At 39.4% G+C, this 19842-nt stretch overlaps 1 protein-coding gene across 1 annotated transcript in view; it reads right to left on the bottom strand.

Annotated features, from left to right (window-relative positions):
* Positions 1-19842, bottom strand: part of OTOGL (otogelin like) — a 1067300-nt gene that overhangs the window by 1015716 nt on the left and 31742 nt on the right. The window contains exon 4 of the mRNA XM_078649280.1: positions 14981-15135. Coding sequence (XP_078505406.1) covers positions 14981-15135 — 155 coding nt within the window. The remainder of the gene's footprint in view (positions 1-14980; positions 15136-19842) is intronic.

Genomic DNA, 19842 nt, shown 5'->3' with positions numbered 1-19842 from the left:
ATGGGTAAGTATTTTTTTTTTTAAATAATGAGAATGTAATAGTAGTGTAAGTGTTGGATAGTGTTGGGGTTAAAATTACTATTCTAACTCCAGGGGGGTGTAATAGTAGGGTAAGTGTTGGATAGTGTAGGGGTTAAAATTACTATTCTAACTCCAGGGGGGCTTAATAGTAGGGTAAGTGTTGAATGGTGTAGGGGTTAAAATTTAATTAAATACTTACCCATACTTACGTTGTAGTGGCATGCGTTGTAATAGCAGCTGCGTTGTAATGGCATGCGTTGTAATGGATCCTGCGTTGTAAAAGTTTCGTTGTAATGGTAGTGCGTTGTTTTAGTTGCGTTGTAATGGCTGTTTCCCCTCATGCCACGCGGGTGCAAAAAATGTAAGTTTAATTCCTGCTGAAGCCCTAGTTTTGTAAATGTAATGTCGCCTCTATCCACGCTTTGCTGTAAGGCCACAGTGCCCACTTTCTTTTTTCTATTTGCTCACATCACTGCAGTAATTGCCTCGTGAAGCCCCACATCAACGTCATGTGCATATGTGCAATTTCTGCATGTATGCTTTCCAAATTTTCAATTACTTTTATATCCTTTGTGTATTCTCCTCCATGGTGCTTCATTCTTTTAGAGTTTATAGTCTTGAGCTGTCATCACCCCATCACTATTCTACATCGAATAGGTATGATGTTCGATCACCATTTATATGGTATCTACTGTCTTCTTTTTATTTATTTCTCTGTTCTGATTGTCTATCCCCTATACATATTTTCCAATATATCCCTCTCCCTCTCTCTTCTTCTTTTCCCTCCTTTTCCATAGAAATACATTTAAGTTATTTTTTCTGTTCTATCTTATGACAATTGTTTATTTGAGCTATTATCTATATTGATTGTGAATTCCAAATCAGTGTTATTACTTGGAATGTCAAAGGTTGATTAACCCCATTAAAAGTCAAGTAATTCTATCCCACTTTGCTAAATATAGGCTTAATTTAGGTTTATTACAAGAAACTCATCTTACAGAATATAGAAACCTTTAAGCTTAAGAGGAACTGGATGGGTATGGTTCTTGTTTACCCACTCAAAATAAAAAGAATGGTGTTGTTATTCTTTGTAGTAAACAGTTAGATGTTACTGTTATTTCTCAGGAAAAGGATAATGGAGGTAGATAGAGTATTGCCAAGCTTAATATTAAGAAAATTCCAGTGACAATATGGTTTTCCTTTTTGGCCCAACATTGAAAAAAAAGCATTCAATATGATGATGATTACTTTTTTCCAGGAGGTGATTGTAAGGAATGATGGATCCTTTTATAGTTTGCCAATCAATGTACAGTGTGTTCTGCATACAACGGACAAACAATTGTGTTCCTGTAACTCCCATAGAGCGCTAGTAAACATGTGGAGATTCTGCAATTCCACGTCAAGAAAAAAAACTCGTATCTGTCTGTCCATTGTTTCCTCACCAGATCAGACTATATTTTTAAAACCCTTATTAAAGCTTAGATTGGACTAGTTTTGATCTCTGACCATGACCCTGTTGTGAATGATGTTGATTTGCTGCCTTTTCATAAATTATGCTTTCTTCTTCATTTATTGTTTTCACTTCTGAATATTTTGATATTCAAAATGATCATACTTTCTCTGTTTAAGTATTAGGGGACCCTTAAAGCAGCTGCTTGAGGCTTTAATACTGACTACGTTTCTAAGTAAAACAAGAAACTAGCCAAGCATCATTATGCACTGTTTACAAATATAAATACATTAGAACACCAATTATACTCTTCTAAAGTGAATATTTGACAAGATCTAGTATCAGGAAAGTTACATTTTTAATAACCTTTCTACTGACAATGCCTCTTCTTACCTGCTAAAAAGTTGTGCTCATTACTAAGAAGAACCTAACAAAGTAGGAAAATGGCAAATTATTTAAAAATGAGGAGATAGCTTACCAAAATAGAGTCTTTACCAAATAGCCAATTTATCCTAGTATTTAAGGACACTAATATTCTGAGGGAATTTGAAAACATTTGTAAAAAAAAAATATATACACCAGAAAGGATTCCTCCTTTATTGTACATTGACTGCTTTTTACATTCTATTAACAAACCACTAATCCTATTTAGTTTTCTCTATTTTAGAAAAGGATTTATCCCCAAGAAATTAACACCACAATCAACCTATTAAAGAAAGGTAAAACACCTGATCCTGACAGATATTCAATTGAATTCTACTCTCATTTCTCAACTTTACTTTTGCCGAAAATGTTACATTTACTCTTGTCCTTTTCACCCACTAGCTCTACTAAAGGACATTTTCAGGAAGCAGCCATTTGCATTATATACAGAAGGAGAGTAAAGTCGCTACTTTCTACATATTTTATAGACCAATTTAGTTAGTCAATGTTGATAATAAAATCTTTGCAAAATATTTGCTTTGCGATTGGTACCTTTTCTGTTAAAATTGATTGGACCTAAACATCAGGTTTCATAAAAAGACATAACACTAGACTGTTCTTCAATGTATTACGTAATTTCTCCAATCTCCATTAGCCACGATAACCACTAATGCAGAAAGGGTTTTTGACAGGTTTGATTGGAATTTTATGCTTAAATCACTACATTGGCGTGGTTTTACTCCTAAAATATTCCCATTAATATCCTTTTAATGTGATTCCTCTAAGGTTTCTGTTTTAGTTAATGCTTGTATCTCCAACTACTTCACACTTCAAAGAGGTGTAATTTGAAACTGGCAGCATATGCAGATGATATTTTTCTTATTATCTCAAATCCAGAAATATCTTTACCAGCCTTGTTTTATGAAACATCTGTTTTTTCACTTGCACCTGGCTAAAAAATTAATTCAGAAAAAACTGAAATATTGCCTTTGAGTAAATAATGTAATAAGCAATCAATTGAACCTTTTAGATTTAATTTGAATTCCACAACAATTAAATATGTAGGTATATAATTTACCAATTCAATCAATGATTCAATTTCCAGTAACCTTCTGCATCTTTTGCTTAGATCTGAATCCTTCATTTCCCATAGGAATCCCATTTGTTAACATGGTGGGGGTCTTTAGACTAAATTAGGCTGATGTTTTCTCATATTATTATTTATATTATTACTATTTCCATATTTCTTGTTTATATCCCTTAAATTCATTTCAGAAAACGTTACTTACTCCTTTCCAATTATTATAGAATAAGAGGAAATCTCAAATATCTGTATGCAAACTTAAATGGGTAAATTATGAAGGAGGAGTTCATTTGCCTGATTTTCAGCAATACCACAAAGCCTTTTGTCTTAGACAGGCATAGTTTTGGCTAATATTGTATCAATAGTTTTTTCACCATTACAGTTAGATATAGAAAGATCTTAAATTCATTGTTTAACTTCTCAAGAGTTTATTTCATTTTCATCCAAACCTTGTAACTTAATAACACCTATTTTCAAACTTGCTTGCAAATTGCTTTCTTCTTTAAATACCTTGTGTCGTAATGTTTATTGAAAAACATGAAGAGAGAATGCTATAGTGCATAGTCATGATTTATTTATAGATGGGGCTCCTATTTCCTTTCCCTAGTTTCAATTAAAATTTAATTTCCCACATTATTTTCAAACTTGATTTATTTCTCAAATAATGTAAGTCTAGACTCTTTTGTAAAGTTACAAGACAACAGTAATGTGGCTTTTTCACAACCATCTTCGCTGCAAATGTTATCCTCTAAGCCCAAATCATTGCATATCTACAGGTTTCTGTCTTCTTCTGAATCTCCCAAAACTTAGGGCCTGATTACGTGTTTGGCAGTCTGACCACAGTACCACCACGGCGGCAATCTGAAGAAGACCGCTGCAGCAGCAGTCTCCCACCTGCCGTATTAAGATGTCTATGATGGGCCTGACAGCAGTAAATGTTTTTTCATATTTGTCAATGCATGTGTGTATATTCTGACTGCACGAGTGTCGAATGTACACATATGCATGATGTGAAAAAATACCTACTGCCGATTTCATGAGTCTGGACAGTGGTGCCCAGTCCAGTCAATGGGTAAATACTACAAAACAGACTAACCTGGATTTGTCTGCCAAAAGGGTTGTTTTCTTCAGGTTCAAGAAGGTGCTTTAAAGAGGGGTCCTGGAGGAACGGATTAACGTCGGAGACTGAATGAAAGAAAAGGGTGAGTAAACAGCCCAAATTCATTTCTGTTGACTCGAAGCCAGTGGTACTACCACCATGGTCGGCTCATCAGAAAGCCAACTCATAATTCAGACGGCAGAGACATTTTTCTGTACCACCTTTTGGCAGCTGCTTTCCCCCGACTGATGCTGCAGTGGTTGGTTAATGGCTAGCGGTGTCAGCGGTGCTCCGGGAGTCTTTCATGCTGAAATCTGCCAACATTGTAATACGGCAGGTGGACCTCTTAGTCCTTTGCGGTGAATCCAACATGACTGTGGCACTGAGCCCAAAAGACTCGTAAGCAGGACCTAAATCTCTACTGAAAGCCTTGTGTCAGAGATGGCTAGGTCTCACATGGTCTATAACTCTTTGGAGTACACTTTAGCTCAAACTCCACAAAACTTCGAAAGTGGCCAATCTCACCCAAACACTATTTTGAGTATACAAGAGACTGCATCTCACTCCTCTTTCAATTTCAAATATCTCTAATACAACTGGTGCTAGTTGCTGGCCTTGTGACTGTACCCATAGTGATTTGATGCATATGTCCTAACACTTTACTTTTTGGCACAAAGTTTGGATTCAATTGAAGAGTTTTCAATCTTCCATACAGTTAGCATGCATAACATATTTTAGGAAGCTTAGCCGATAACTGGTGCTCTAATTTTGTCAGTAAGAAATTGTAAAACCTTTTGTTAGCTATAGGTTTCCAACAGATTATTACCAATTGGAAATGCACTTCCAATATTTCATGTAAAGCTTGGTGGTATGCCATTTGTTATAACCAAAGGATGAATAGGGCATTTGCCAATTCTTTATCTATACCCATCAATAAGGATCTGGTATTGTTACCACTCATACTGTTTCTTAATAAACCGTGCCAGAATTATACTGATAATAACTTTATTTAGATCTGACAACTTTAAACCTCCTTGAATGTTTGAATTATCTGTTATACGTCTATATTAGCACTTTATACTTATTTGTGTTACACTAAATCTATATGTGAAAACTCCTTTCTTACTTACATATTTTATAATTTTGCAGGTGTTACTAACATGAGTTTGATTTTAGCATTGTATTTTCTCATATTTCGATATTTTGCAGCTGGTCTGATGGTAAATTGGTTCGAATTATGTGCACCTAATTGATTTGTTGATCAAAACTATTTAAACACAAAAAAGAACATACAAGAGTGAAATAAATGGACAGGGAGTTTACTTTGGTGGATGAACGAGGCAAGCAGTGGAATCAAGACTACATGGTCTTGGCATTCGGCAAGCCTGCCATTTGGCAATTTCTGTGTGGGCTTATGAGAACAATTTCAGACAATGCACTTACTTGTACAAACTAAGCACTTGGAAGAATATTTGGATATATATTCCCACAATCCTGCTTGTTCAAACAAGCAAAAAGTACTGTCTGTAGAACAAACATGTGTGTTTTTCTTGAATGTCAAGCCAACTGTCTCAAGCTCAACACGGACAAGACAGAAGCAGTAATCATCAGCAAGAACACCTCACCATGGGACTCCAACTGGCAGCTGACCAAACTCAGACACACACCCAGATCCTACATCAGGAACCTCTAAATATTCATCAACTGCAAATTGGACATGAGTGCACAAGTCAAAGCCATCACTGCATCCTGCATCAAAAGCCTGACAAGATGCTCAGGAAGATCTTCAAATGGCTCCCAAGCAACACATGAACCATAGTCACTCACACCCCAGTCACCAGCAAGTTGGACTATGGGAACACCCTATATGCCATGATTACCAAGCAACTCACTAGAAGACTACAGGTCATCCAGAACTCGGCAGTCAACTCATTCTCAACCTCCCACACAGAACTCATATCACACCACAGGAACTGCACTGGCTTTCAATGAACACAATCACTTGATTCAAACTCCTCACATTCAAGGCACTCCAATACTGAGGCCAACCCTACCTGAATAGTTGTGTCTCCTTCCATTAACCATTCAAACAGCTACGCTCTGCAGGACTCCTACTCATCAACATCCCACACACACACAGAACCAGATCAGGAGGAGGAGTGTTCTTTTACATTGCTCATAAGGTTTGAGACGACCTCCCTCTCCATATCAGAGACTCAGGCTTTTCTCTTTTCTTGAGTTCCATAATAAACTGAAGGCCTGGCTTTTCAATTTACCAACCTACCATAGGTAGGGCTAGGCACACAAGCCAAATCAACACCAGGATACCATAGCGAGTGATATTGACCTTTACAACTACACATAACATAACATGTCAAATACAATGCTAGATTCTGGTGAGTGCAAATTTGCCAACTGCTCTTTATAGTACAGGCAAGATTGCCCTATATAAAATATCAATTATTTAAATAAGAATCATGTATTTTGTTAACAAAACAACAAGACTACATTGTGCCTGTTGCTGAGATTAATTCAAGCACTCTTTCCATCACCTTGTTTTTTGTGGCAATGATTGCCTTAATTGGGATAGCACTAGGTTTACTGAATCTCAGAACTCAAGCTACACATCAGTGACAAGACCCAAGTATGCCAAAACTGTTCTTGGCTTGCTTGTATTCCTGAAGTTGCTTGTATTGTCTGACGTGGACTTGGCATGGCAGTTCGGGTTAGACTGTTTCTATTGAAGCAAGACCAAGAGTTATTTCATATGGCAGGCCTCTGCCTACACTGGCATTGTGGGTCTGAGCAATCACTAGTGGCTCAGATTAATTTAAGCATTCCATCTATCATCTTGTTGTTTGCAGCAGTAGCCACCCTAAGTGTGACAGCTGGGCACATTTAAGAACCCAGTGCTTGCAAGACCACAGGAAACAAGTTGCACTTCATTGACAAGGCCTAAGTGTATGCCAGAACTGGACTAGGGTTGTCTGTGTTCTCATCTGAAAGAGACTTGGCCTGGCACTTCAGGAATAACTGTTTCCTTTGGAACACAACCAAGACTGATTTGCATAAAGCAGGTCTCCGTCTAGAGTAGCATACTGGGTGAAAAAGATGGACTGTAATGCTGGCCAAGATTAATTCAAACATTCCATCCATCGCCTTGTTGTTTGTTGCAATCCACCAAGGGCTGGCATTTTCTGAAGCTGCCAGCTGTTGCAGCACTGACTTCACTTTGTGAGGAGCACACTGTTGACAAACAGGGCTCCGTGCATGTAATCAAGAGGTGACTGCATCTTGCCCTTCCTCTAGTCACTGCAGTAGCTTCTTATGCCTTCATGCACACATGTATCCTGGCTGTGCTGGCACCATCACCATGCAACAATCGGCACTGTTGTCAAATAATGCTTCTTATATTTGTTTTAGTTCCTTTTCTATGTCTACATAACATAGACCCGCTAGACTGAGAAAGTAAAGAGTACAGTTTCCACTAAAGTTAGATGATCCCAATGGCCATGTTTTCTGGGCTAACATATTCCTACTCTTACATTCTTCCCTATGTATCCCTTCTGTGCATCAGCCATGCTCCCCTATGTTGGCTGATTGTATCTATTATCAATCTACGTTCGCGCAGAGACTTCCAAAGTCATTACAGCATGCGCAGGCATGTACCGTAAAACCCCAGTGGCAAACTGGAAAGCTCTGCACATACATGTAATTTAATTCAACGTGTTATACTAAGATGCTGTATCTCTACAAGCCCACTTAATTTCCCCAATTGAATCTCACCTGATATTCTAATTTTCACTCTTTTCAACCTTGTGGTCCCTAACCTTGGTTTTACCCCTTCAGTCTCTGACAGCTGAGGATTTGAGGCCTAGCTCCCTTGGCACAGCAAATTATCAACCTGTCATAAGTGGGCTCCTCAAGTGAGGATGAGCTCTGTAAGACACCAATGTGCTTTCCCTTATCGCAAAACCACCCTCTTCTGGGAACGCTGCAAGGTGATGCTAGTCCCACTGCAGTCTTGAGCACACACCCACTGTCACGATGCATTCGGATCTTTTACACAATGAGTGGACAACAAACACTTCCTCTTCACATTTCCGGGTAACTACTAGGCTCAGACAAAATTCCATGTAAGCAAACATGCTGACAGCATGAAGAAACAATCAACCACACCTCTCAATAACATTTTCTCAAAAGATAATGGCACACTGATTTCAAAAAAACGAAACAGCTGTGAAACTGTGTTTTGTTAAACTTGTTTGAAAGAGTGGCTGGGATCACAATGCTGTAATGAAATCTTGTTTAATTACCTGACACATATCAGTGAAGATCCCATTCACTGAGTGTATGAATTATAAATTCAATCCAGTGCGAACATTTCTGAAGCGCAACGTGAGTGAGCAATTTTAACCTACATATTAAATATTGGCACGGTAGACCTTAGCTTGTTTGAATGACTATTTTATATCTATTATGATTAATGGTTTGCTATGTAAAGATGAATATGTATTTGATTTTGTCAACACAATAAATCCAGACCTACTAACTTTGAAAATACTAGCCGTTTTAGCTGTAGCGGGTGTACTTAACCAGCACAGCTCGAAAATGCAAAAAATCATTCCTCATTAATATCCATAAGGCAGGATTATTTCCCCTTTACGGATGTTTGTGACTGGCCACGTATTCTGCTTTGGAGTCCTGACATTAACAGACTTCCAATTGTGCAGTCACATTTTTAAAGTGCTAACATTGCAGCCCCTGTCATTTAAGTAGGCAAGAGCTGCAGTGAGAAGAAAACTGCAGCACAATGTGAAGGCACATCTGGCAAAAGCCTCCTGTGATACCATTAGATGCACCTTGTATGCCAACGTAAACTGCAAGCCATCCTCACACTTGTAATCTCCAAGTTTGACTTTGCCAACAGCCTATACCTTGGTGCACCTGAATTGATCATAAGCAAATTACAACGCATCCAAAACGCTGCCAAAAGGCTTCTTCTCCACCTTTCACCAAAGAGAAAACAAGACTCCAGTCTTGCAATCCCTCCACTAGCTACCTATAGCTAGAAGGGCAACGTTAAAGGCACTCTGCAAAGTCCACAGAGCCTCCAAAGAAAAATTAACACTATATCTAAGAGTTAAATTCAAGCAATACAGATCAAATAGAACACTGCGCTCCAAGCCTGCACCGCTTATCTTCATGCCATCTTACCGTAAGAAATTTATAGAAGGCACTGCTTTCTCAGTACAAGTTGCCAAGCTCTGGAACTCCTTTCAAGTCAACATTAGAAGCACCCAGGAGCATATACACATCCGAACACAGTTGAAAATGTGGCTAAGTCCTAGATAATTGCATCACTCATATCCTGTCAACAAAGCACAGAAAACAGTTGCACCCTCAAGTACAATTCTCAGCTTACACGCACGAGTTAGAAACAACTCAACTAGCAACCTGCTTTTGATATGCAGGTAAGTTAAGAAGGGATGGCCTATGGTTCACCAAGGCATTATATAGTTATGTACTTGCATATAAACAGTAATGGCTCACCATAAAACTAAGATCATAATAAGCCGCAGTCTGCATCAAATTGTAACTCATACCACTTAAATTCACATAAGACATATCTGCTATCAGGGTTGTCCATCTCCAGCACTATATAGCCAGACATTATCAAATGAACAGGCATAGAATAACAGAAGAGATCTGTTGCTGGACAATTCAGAGGACTTTCATATAGTCTAGCACTGCAAGTCGCAAATATTTATACGATCTGACCATTTCTTTACATCTCACAAAGACACTCAGATATGGATGATAATAAAAATGCCAATCCTAACAGATCTCTCCACTTCTCTCTCCCTTCAACCATGCCAGCTCAGGACCACAACTATACTCAAGATACCAGCTTAGACAACCCAGTGCAGTAAACAGCTAAATAGACTATATTATCAGAAATACCATAAATGGACCTGCAGAGCTGTTCAAAGCTACTTGCATACTGAAAACAATAAAACTTAGCATCTGTCTCTCACACGTCATCATCCACCACACTGCTGCATCCCATAATATAATAACCGCACTTTGGGGGTCACGCGCGACATGGAAACACTTCCCTCATAGGATCAAAACAAAGAAAACAACCTTCCAAGCACAGACTCTACACAGGGTAGCACGTTATCTATGTAAGCAAGTGCTTCAACACCTCACATAGGGGTATTAAGTGCTGCATAAATGCAGCAATACAATAGAATACAATTCAAAGAGTGGAACTCGTTCATCAGGGTCAACTTTCACTTAACGATATATGCAAGTGCTTGGTCACCTATTTAGGTCTGATTTACACCTCAAAAGCACTAATGAATTAATACATGGTAATGAAATAATCAAAAGTGACTATCTACAGAAGCTAACAACGGCCGTAGGTCACCATTTTATTTGAAAGAGTTTGTGTTTATGGGCACATATCGGTTCCAGGAAGTACTTAGAAATTCTATTTATATGTTGATCTATAGTTTATCTACTCTTCCTTCCTGCGTGTACATAAACTCTGTAAGGGCTCAGCTAGAACCTGGTGGGTGGTCTGTCATGCCAACAGAGACTGTTGTCCCTGGCCTATCATATTTCGAGATTCCGCGTAGGCATACCAGGATCTCTGTACTTTAAGGAGCACTGTTGCTGCAATGGCTCTATTAAAAGCACTGATTGGCCCTGCGCCTAGCAGGTGCCATGTTGATACACCCACCTGCAAAAGTTTTTGCTTTTGAAGAACAACCTCCCAAAGCAAGAGTTTGGGCCTGATTTAAAGCTAGACAGTTGGCTCGGTTCGCCAAAAGCCACGCTGGTTTAAAAAATATCGGTTGCAACTTGTGACCTGTATTTAGCAACCTAAGTTTATAACATCTGTTTCTAACTACGTTCTACTGTGTAATAATAAAGCCTGATATGATAAATCATAATAAAAAAAATGACGTCAGTTAATTGTTTTTAACTTTCCAGTGATCTATGGGCTTTATCAGTAACACAAACTTCTTATCTGTGTTTTTAGGAACCGGAAGAGAGATTGTAGGAAGCATATCCTAAGAGAATTGATCGCTTAAAGATCACTTTGATTTAGCACAACCTTTAAAACGGATGACGGAAGGCAGTATGCCACACACATCCTGGATTCCTCAAACCCTTCTCTTATGTCCACTGACAAACTATGATAGCCGTGCATTCACTCTAAAGGTCACAATGGATGACAACAGTTTGACCATGGGGAAACCTTGACCACATGTCATGTGGACAGAGCTATTACTCAGGAAGCTTGTGCTATTGGGTGGCTATGGCTTCGCCCAGCATCGGCATAAAAAAGTTGGAGAATATTTGGATGCTAACCATGCAGGAGGAATAACTTGGAGGGAGAGTGGTCAAGATTGGGATGGTGAGTAAGCTAGAAGAGGTCCTTATTTATTTGATTTACAGATTATCCCTTGTTTCTAACATCTGCCTTCCTGACCTTGTTTGCAGTGCTTTTGGCAGCTGAAAGAACTAAAGAGCCTTTCTAGGCAGCTGAGAAGTCAGCAATTAAGTTCAAAATAGCTATTCAAATAAAGCTTCATTGTGGATTTTCTGCTGTTCACATTATTTCTCGTTTATATTTGCTTTACGTTGTCAGCACGAATAGGCAACCAACTCAGCTGTGAATGGTGAACCACTCACAGTTCTATACATAATTATGCGGTACTCGTTTGCGCATTCTGTTCTATGGATGGCCTGTGGCCTAGCTGGATTTCGTGAAACTGAATTAGAACTTATTTCGATGAGCTAATGTTGTAAAAAAAAAGCGCATAACTGTTCCCTCTTATTGTATTTCTGCGCTTCTACAAGTGAAAAGATTTAATTTAGATTCATCAATTAAACTGATCTCAAAATATTGCTGTGGTTGTGCATGCCACAGCTCTTTATCACTTTCCAATGCAGTCGGTGTCCAATTTAACAGCTGAAAATGACAGCAGCAGCTAAACTGTGGACTAGCGGAGCTATGAGAAACTTTTTGGATAAACATAAACGAGTAACTCTCTCAATGGCATATCAGAAACTACCCAGACCTTGTGTAAGTATCCCGAAAAAAAAGAAGACTGTTCATCCGCGGGAGAAGAGCACTCATGCCGGAGTCTCAATTTCCCTTCTGCCATTGTTAGTGTGTTCTGAATGACAGCTCTATCTGGGGGATGACTCATCCAAGCCCATCTGACTTTTGTATGAGTTTTGTGAACTCCTGCACCACTTTCAGAGGACTCGCTGTAACCAACCCAGACACAGAAATCTGACACCAAAAGCCTTCCTTGTGCACTGGGATGAAAAGAGACATGTTGACTGCTCCAGAGTTCAAAGAAGTTTTGTGGTGTTGCAACAGAGGGAATTGCTACTAAAAGCTCCCTTGGGATTGAGTCGAGGTAAGGGATTTTCATTCATAGCCGTTTCCTAAAAGTGAAATGCAATCTGTTGAGGAGGCCAACCCAAACATTGATTGTTGTTGGGGTGACGTGTTCATATGGCCTTGACAATAAAGGTAACGTCCATGTTGTACAGAAAAAATAGCCTAGGTGCAGCAATTAAAGGCACTGCCCAGAGTAATATTTACTTTGAATAAGACTCCTAATCAATTTTGCACTTTATTTATAATCTATAGCATATCTCATAAAGGTATAAAAACATTATACACATTTAGCCAGAGAAGGCTTTAAAGTTAGATACAATGTACATATTATATTTTCATAGTATATGATAGCATGCAACATATTAAAAATACATTTTTGCTGTTGCAGGGATTCTGATTAGGAACAGAACTATGCTTGGGACCATAGAACATCGGGATGTAGGGACTGACTCACCATACAACCTCAGTATCTATGAGCCAGAGTCAAACTAGCTATAGTGCCTTACTTGCCCTCCCAACCATTCCAGAGAAACAAGTGAGTTGGTACCCCGGAACACATCACTCTTGATCCTCCAGGGATCGCAGTAACAGGACACACCCTTTCGCTATCTCTCTAGTACTTGTCCACAATAAGATATACAAGAAACACAAATGAAGTTTAGAATATTTATTTAAACTGTTGTGTCCTAAGATGAAGTATTTGCACCACAATTAGAAACCAAATGGTTAGCAAAAATATCACTAGCATGGTTAACAAGCCACATACCATAAAAAGCCCTGTCATGTTATAAGGCAGATTAGCCTAACCCACCCACCCCCTTTTCCCACTGAAGGTAAATGATTATATATTGAAGATCTCTGGAATTAGTGGCGGACCCTGTACCTTAAGATACAAAGATGGAAGTTCTACATGTCAGCTGACAAGGTAATCTTGCCTCAGGAACTTCGCTCAATGTGTCTTTTAGAACTCCTGCCCTACGTTACATGACAAGACATGTTTGCTCACAAACTGCAGCTGCATTCTCATGTTATGTCTAGGTGCTAGTGTCTGACCAGAGAGAATAACAAGGGACATTGTTGTTTGACCTTGTCTACGGTGTTCAGACTAAATCCCAGGAAATTAATAGAACACAAAATCATATGCAGGTGATGTATGAAAATACAATGTGGAACAAAAGCAAGCATGCATACGTGACACAATAATACAGCGTGAATAAATATAGTACAAAATTAAACAAAATACTGGCCATATGACATGCTGAGTTCCCACTGAACAGGGGCCCTTGAAGGACAAGGAAGAGCAACATCTAGGAGGGCTCATGGATAAACTATTGCATACAGAATAGGGATTGGGGGGTGTGGGAGGTGGACTGTAAGGAAGATAAAAACATGATGATAGAGAACGAAGGCGAAAAGGGAATCTGGGCCATACTTGCATCCACACCCACATGCCTAGGGTGGAATGGCGGGAGGAGGGGAAAGAACAGGAGTGAAAGGGAAGAGAATGAATGGAAGGAAAAATATGTAGATGGAAAAAGACAGGAAACAAGAATGAAAATGGAACTGGAGAAAGCAGACACAAGAGGGAAAGAAATAGCAAGTAATATAAGCGCGCATCTGCAAGGGTCATGACCAGGTAGGATCCCAAGGGTGATATCAATATGGTTCAATTATAGCAATCAATGTTTTTGTCTTATCTGAAAATATTTTATTTAATCTATGACAATGTTATGATTAGCTATGTTAGTCCACGCAAAATACAAAAAGGCCTTTTATACTAATACCCATTTGAAAACAACGCTGTATAGTTGGAATACCAATTTGATTAAGAGCGGGTGTGCAACATGCTTCGTTACCTACACATAGATCAGATTGCAAAATGTCCATTTGTAGGGAGTTGTAAAATGACCTGTCTAATTAGGATTAATTGATCTTTATCAATTGATCTCAATTGATAAAACTACACTTGCTTTTCTTACCAGCCTTCACCAAATTTAAAACGAGTTGCACCAGCTACAAAGCCATCACAGTCTGCACCCCTGCCTATCTGCCTGCCCAGCTCCACCCCTCAAGTAGCTATGCATATGTATCGATATATTATCAGTTACCGGCAGTGAATTTTACTTTCAGCAGGTAATTGTAATCCTTAAATGTAAAAATGTTAAAAACATGAAAATATGTATTTTATTTCCACCTATGATTTGTCCCACCTGGCAGAAATTATCCCAGTATTATTTACCAAACAGTACCTTCATATTAGCAGTAATGTATACTTCCTATACAGCTATCATTACTGCCTGTTGGAGAAGTAACATTTGCCAAGCTTTGATTTATGTACAGTAGTAGTACATAAGTAACAAAGACCATCATGTGCCAAATATTTAGGGCAAAGTCTACGATGGTTTGCTTTTTCGTGATTTTTTCATGCACACTCATGGATAATAAACTATTTTGGAATAGGTCATTTACACTTACCCATATAGTGTACTGAGGCACTTGAGAGCTGCAATCCTTCGCAAATATGTAGGAACAGTTTCCAGGAAAGTAGTAGTAGATGCCATCAAATGTCTCAAAATGATACTGCCCCCAACTTTTGCAAATTCCATCTCTTTCTTTACCAGTATTGGGCACTAAGAAAAATATTACCATGCATGATGTTTTAAACATATGGACATCACATTCACATTTATCTTTAATATAAATGACATTTTAAATATATGTAAATAAGTTAAAAGATTAGGCAGTCTAAGTGCAGGTGCATTGGTCCATGAGCAACATCCAATAGGGTCCTTAGGTGTAAGGACAGATAGAAGTGTATTGGTGTAATTAAAGAATCAAGTATGAATTAAAAAAAATGTTATGAAGAAACCTTTTGGAAATTAATTTTGCTACTGTTGATATAAGTGTGTAGTTTGAATACCTAATGTATTTGTGTGGCACGTAATTTTCATTGGAACAGTGTGACTTATAGCGATTGTTAATTTTGTAGTGAATGATAAACCTACTAGATGGCCCTGATGAAGTGAAGAACTTCGCAAAACATGCTTTGGCCTTTTTGCAGTTAATATTTTGGATCAAATAAACCAATGTTCACTGTGGGCAGTGCACCTTGCCTGGTTGTTTACCTAATAGATAAAATGCCCATAGTGCATGCACTCGCTTTTAAAAAATCTTTTAACCTATTTTTAAACACTTCCATGTTTTAATAACTAATATTAGTGATGAATTTAAATTTTATTTTGGTATAGCTGCATGTGTTTTTGTCCATGGCTCTAGTGGCTTTACACAGGGTAACTGACACGGTAGCTGGTTGAGGATGAGATGAAGGCTTGAACTCCCCAAACCTCCCACCCTATGATCACTGCGATGTATTCTAATGCTGCTAACTTTGCAATTTGTGTTTTTATTAATGTGTAATTTATTGGTTATGTTTTGTGTTTTTATCTTTGTCAACTGTTTTTAAGCATGTACTTTTTATGGTCTATACCGACCGAAATAAAGATTGTTGAAATGGAATGAATTTTGTTTCATAGAATGCTTCATTACCATTACATTAGTAATGCATTACTCCTAATACGCGTCCACATATCCTATGGCTGCTATCAAAATAAGTTCTTACCTCTCCCTGCTTTACTATTGTACATGAACAGGTATCAGTTTCCATGTGGACAGTCTTCCGAAAATGCTCATTTCAGAGCACCATTGTTTCCCAGCTTGGGTTATCCTTTACAAATAGAAGTACTTACATAGATGTGCAGTGGCAGAAAAGGTGACCTATATCTTCATAGGAATAACCAATTTAAGCCACTCCTCTTATTTCATATTACATCAATCTACTCTGCTTTATTAAATAAAACCATGTAAATATTGTCTTGTGCTCAAAATGGCAACAAATAGTGAGTGATTTAGTAGAGACAAAAACACACAACAATGCCTTGGCGATGATCCATTATATTGTAAGAAAGTAAAAAGTGCAAGTCACTTTGTCAAATAAGCTCACAGTAAGCCTCGTCTTCTGTCCTGTAAACATAACATGTCATTTTCCCAAAAATGATGTGTATTGAATTATTTGTGGAGACCAGATAATTGATTTTTCCATCTAGTTAATAAAGCTCTAAGAACCATGGCCCTGATTATGATGTCAGTGGGAGTTGCCTCTGACCGACACAGTTTCGGTGAGGGAACTGCCCAAATATATGTCGGCAGTTCTGCACACCTGATTACCATGTGACTGAAATCCGATTTCTGTATGGGAGCTTGTGCAGTGGCCAGAAACGCCCTGCACCACATGCTCTCATTAAGAAATGGGAGTTTGTGTAAATCCATACACCGTGTGGCAGGCACCTCATGGCCACATTCAGAGGGCCAATGGGGAAGGGGGCCCTGCTAGGGGCACCTAAAGTCACTTTCCAACAGCCATTCCATGTCGGAAAGGCTGACATGGAAAGGATGTGGGAAACCTACATCATAATCCCGACTGCAGAAAAGCCATCCTTAAGGGATTATAAGGCCATTCTGACTGGCCAATAGGTGCCTTGAGCCCATCAGAACTGTGTCGGATTCCCCAGACAGTTTAAACTCATAATATAATGACGGCAGTCGGGCTTTAAACCTACAATGTCGGTCGGAAAGCCTCCAAACAGCGCTTGGAAAGTTTCCGAGCGACATTGTCATTAGGCCCTTTGTGTAATGAATGCTTCAATGCCTCACAATAATGAAGACTTGCTTATGTATTTTTTATAATGTCCTGAGTATTTTGTGTATCTGACCTGACACCATGCCCAAGAAAGTGTTATGACAAACTCATTGATAGCAAATATGGATTCCAAATTCAAGGAGAAAAAAGGAAAAAGAAAATATAAAAATATACAAATTAGTGTTATCACTGAAGTTTAAGAAAACGTTTAATATTTGAAGATGGTTTCATTGTTTGTCAATCTAATATCTACAAACCTTTTAGCCCTTCGTATTTTTCAGTATTTTAGCATCACAAAACCTGTACCAAGGAAGCTGACATTCTCTATAAGCAAAAGCCTTCATTGTGCATGAATTCAATACAATGAAATATTCTAGAGTTACTGGTTTTAGGTACTATTTCAGCATAGCTACTCTTGGGAACACCAGTGTAAATTATTGATGATGGAATTGTTCATAAATTATTTTTTTGCTTGTAAAACCCAGGTGTTAAATTTGGGGATCTCTAGTTGGCACAGGTAGGTACGTGTGACAAATAGGGACCCTTTCCTCTAGTTAGGATAAGGGGATTACACTCCTAAAATAACCCCTGCTCACCCCCTTGGTAGCTTGGCACGAGCAGAAGGGCTTTACTTCAGAGGCGTTGTAAGTTAAGCAGTTGTGACCACATACAGTAACCCAGTGACAACACTACAAATGGACACCACACAGTTTTATATAAAAAATAAGTAGACTTTATATAGAGTTACCACAAGACCATAAACAGCAAAAATACACACTATGATTACTTTAAGATGGTACATTTAAGCTTAGTTCAGTTCAGTTCTTAGATGCGACACTCTGCGTCAATGTACCTTAAGTTGTGTTGCGCTTCCACGACAAGCAATGTTGCAGCGATGGGAAATGCGGCAAAGTTCAGATACAAAGAAATAAAGATGTGAAGATCTTCCAGATGCGGCACACTTCTTGGGGATGCGAGAAGTTCTTGGTTCGTTGCGTGGACTGCAGCGGCGACACCCTTATGATGCGACGGCAACAGCTCCAGCGGCGACGCTCTTCTCCCATGATGCGTGAAGCTTCCGCTCGATGCGACAACTACAGCGGCGACATCCAAGATGCGGTGGCAGCAGCTCCGACGGCAGCACGCTTCTCGGGGATGCGAGGTGCTCTTGGTCGATGCGGTGTGATGCGACAGTTCCATCGGCGACACCCTCCTTCAGAGTTGCAACGGCAGGCACAGTGACAGCGACACGCTCCGACCTCATTGCGAGATTCTTCTCCTGATGCGGTGCAGTGCAACAACTTCTGCGGCGACACCCTCCTTCGGAGTTGCGACGGCAGCAGCAGCGACACGCTTCCTTTTCGTTGCGGCACGCTTCTCTCCGATGCGGTGCAGTGCGACAGTTCCAGCAGCAGAGTTGCAACGGCCGGCCCAGTGACAGCGACACGCTTCTTCTCGTTGAGTCACACTTCCAGCTCCTTGCGACACGCAGTTCCTCAGAAGGCCCAAAACAGCAGCAGGCACTTCCACAAGACCTCTGGAGAGCTGGGAGTTGAAGTCTGTTGCCCTGAGACTTCAGCAGGAGGCAAGCTCTTTTCCAAGCCCTTGGAGATCCTTCAGAAGTTGAAAGCAAAGTACACAAAGTTCCTTTCTCCTTCCTTTGGCAGTAAGGCAACCACTGCAGGCCAATACCCAAGCAGCACTTCAGCTTGGGAATAGTCTCTCCTCAGTTTCTTCAGGCTCCTCTCCTCAGTAAAGGTTTTTTCTTGTAGTTCAAAGTGATCTAATTTCATGGGATCAGGGTCTCAATATTTATACCCCAAAATCCTTTGTTCTCTAAGGGGAGAGGGGCCTTTTCCCAGTCCAAACCAGTTCTGAAGCACTCTGTTTACCAGACTTCTCCTTTCCTTTCACAGTGCAGGGCATGCACATCAGATGCCCCACAGGAGGTGGAGCCAGCATTGAGGAAGGCAAGTACAGTCTTGGAGCACTTTGTTTACAGGACTCCTTCTCTTCTTTCAGTGTGCAGGGCAGAGACATCAGCCGCTCCCCAGGGGGTGGAGCCAGCATTGTGGAAGTCAGACACACCCCTTTTCAAGGTTCAGGTGCAACTCCTCCCTCCCATCTAGATGCAGATCTCTCTATTCACCACTGGGCGACTCAGCCTGTCTCCTGGAATTCCCCAGCCCTGTCACTCACAAAACCAGACATAGGAATACACAACCTAGCAGAGGCAGGTTTGAATGGTTAGACAAGCAAATACTTACTTTCTAAAAGTGGTATTTGCAAACACAGAATATTAAAATAAACTTCACTAAAAGATTACTTTTATTATTCTGAGTTCAGGCATACTAAACTCACATTTCTACCATGTTCTTTGAGACAGTTAGGATTATAAAATGTAATAACTCTAACAGCCCATTCTGGCCTATGGAGAACAGGTAGCCTTGCAATAGTGAAAAACGAAAATGGCTGTAATTCACTATTAGGACATGCCACACACGGATCACTGACACAATATTGACCGAAAGATATCGACCTACAAAAAAATTGACGCGGGAATATCGTAGACAAGAATATCGACAGCCTATCTACAACATGGTAAGTACAAAAATATCGAAACTAAATATAGAAGTAAAAA

The sequence above is a fragment of the Lissotriton helveticus genome, chromosome 1_1 (assembly GCF_964261635.1).
Source record: "Lissotriton helveticus chromosome 1_1, aLisHel1.1, whole genome shotgun sequence".
NCBI lineage: Eukaryota > Metazoa > Chordata > Amphibia > Caudata > Salamandridae > Lissotriton > Lissotriton helveticus.
This window is presented reverse-complemented; position numbering and strand designations above follow the sequence as displayed.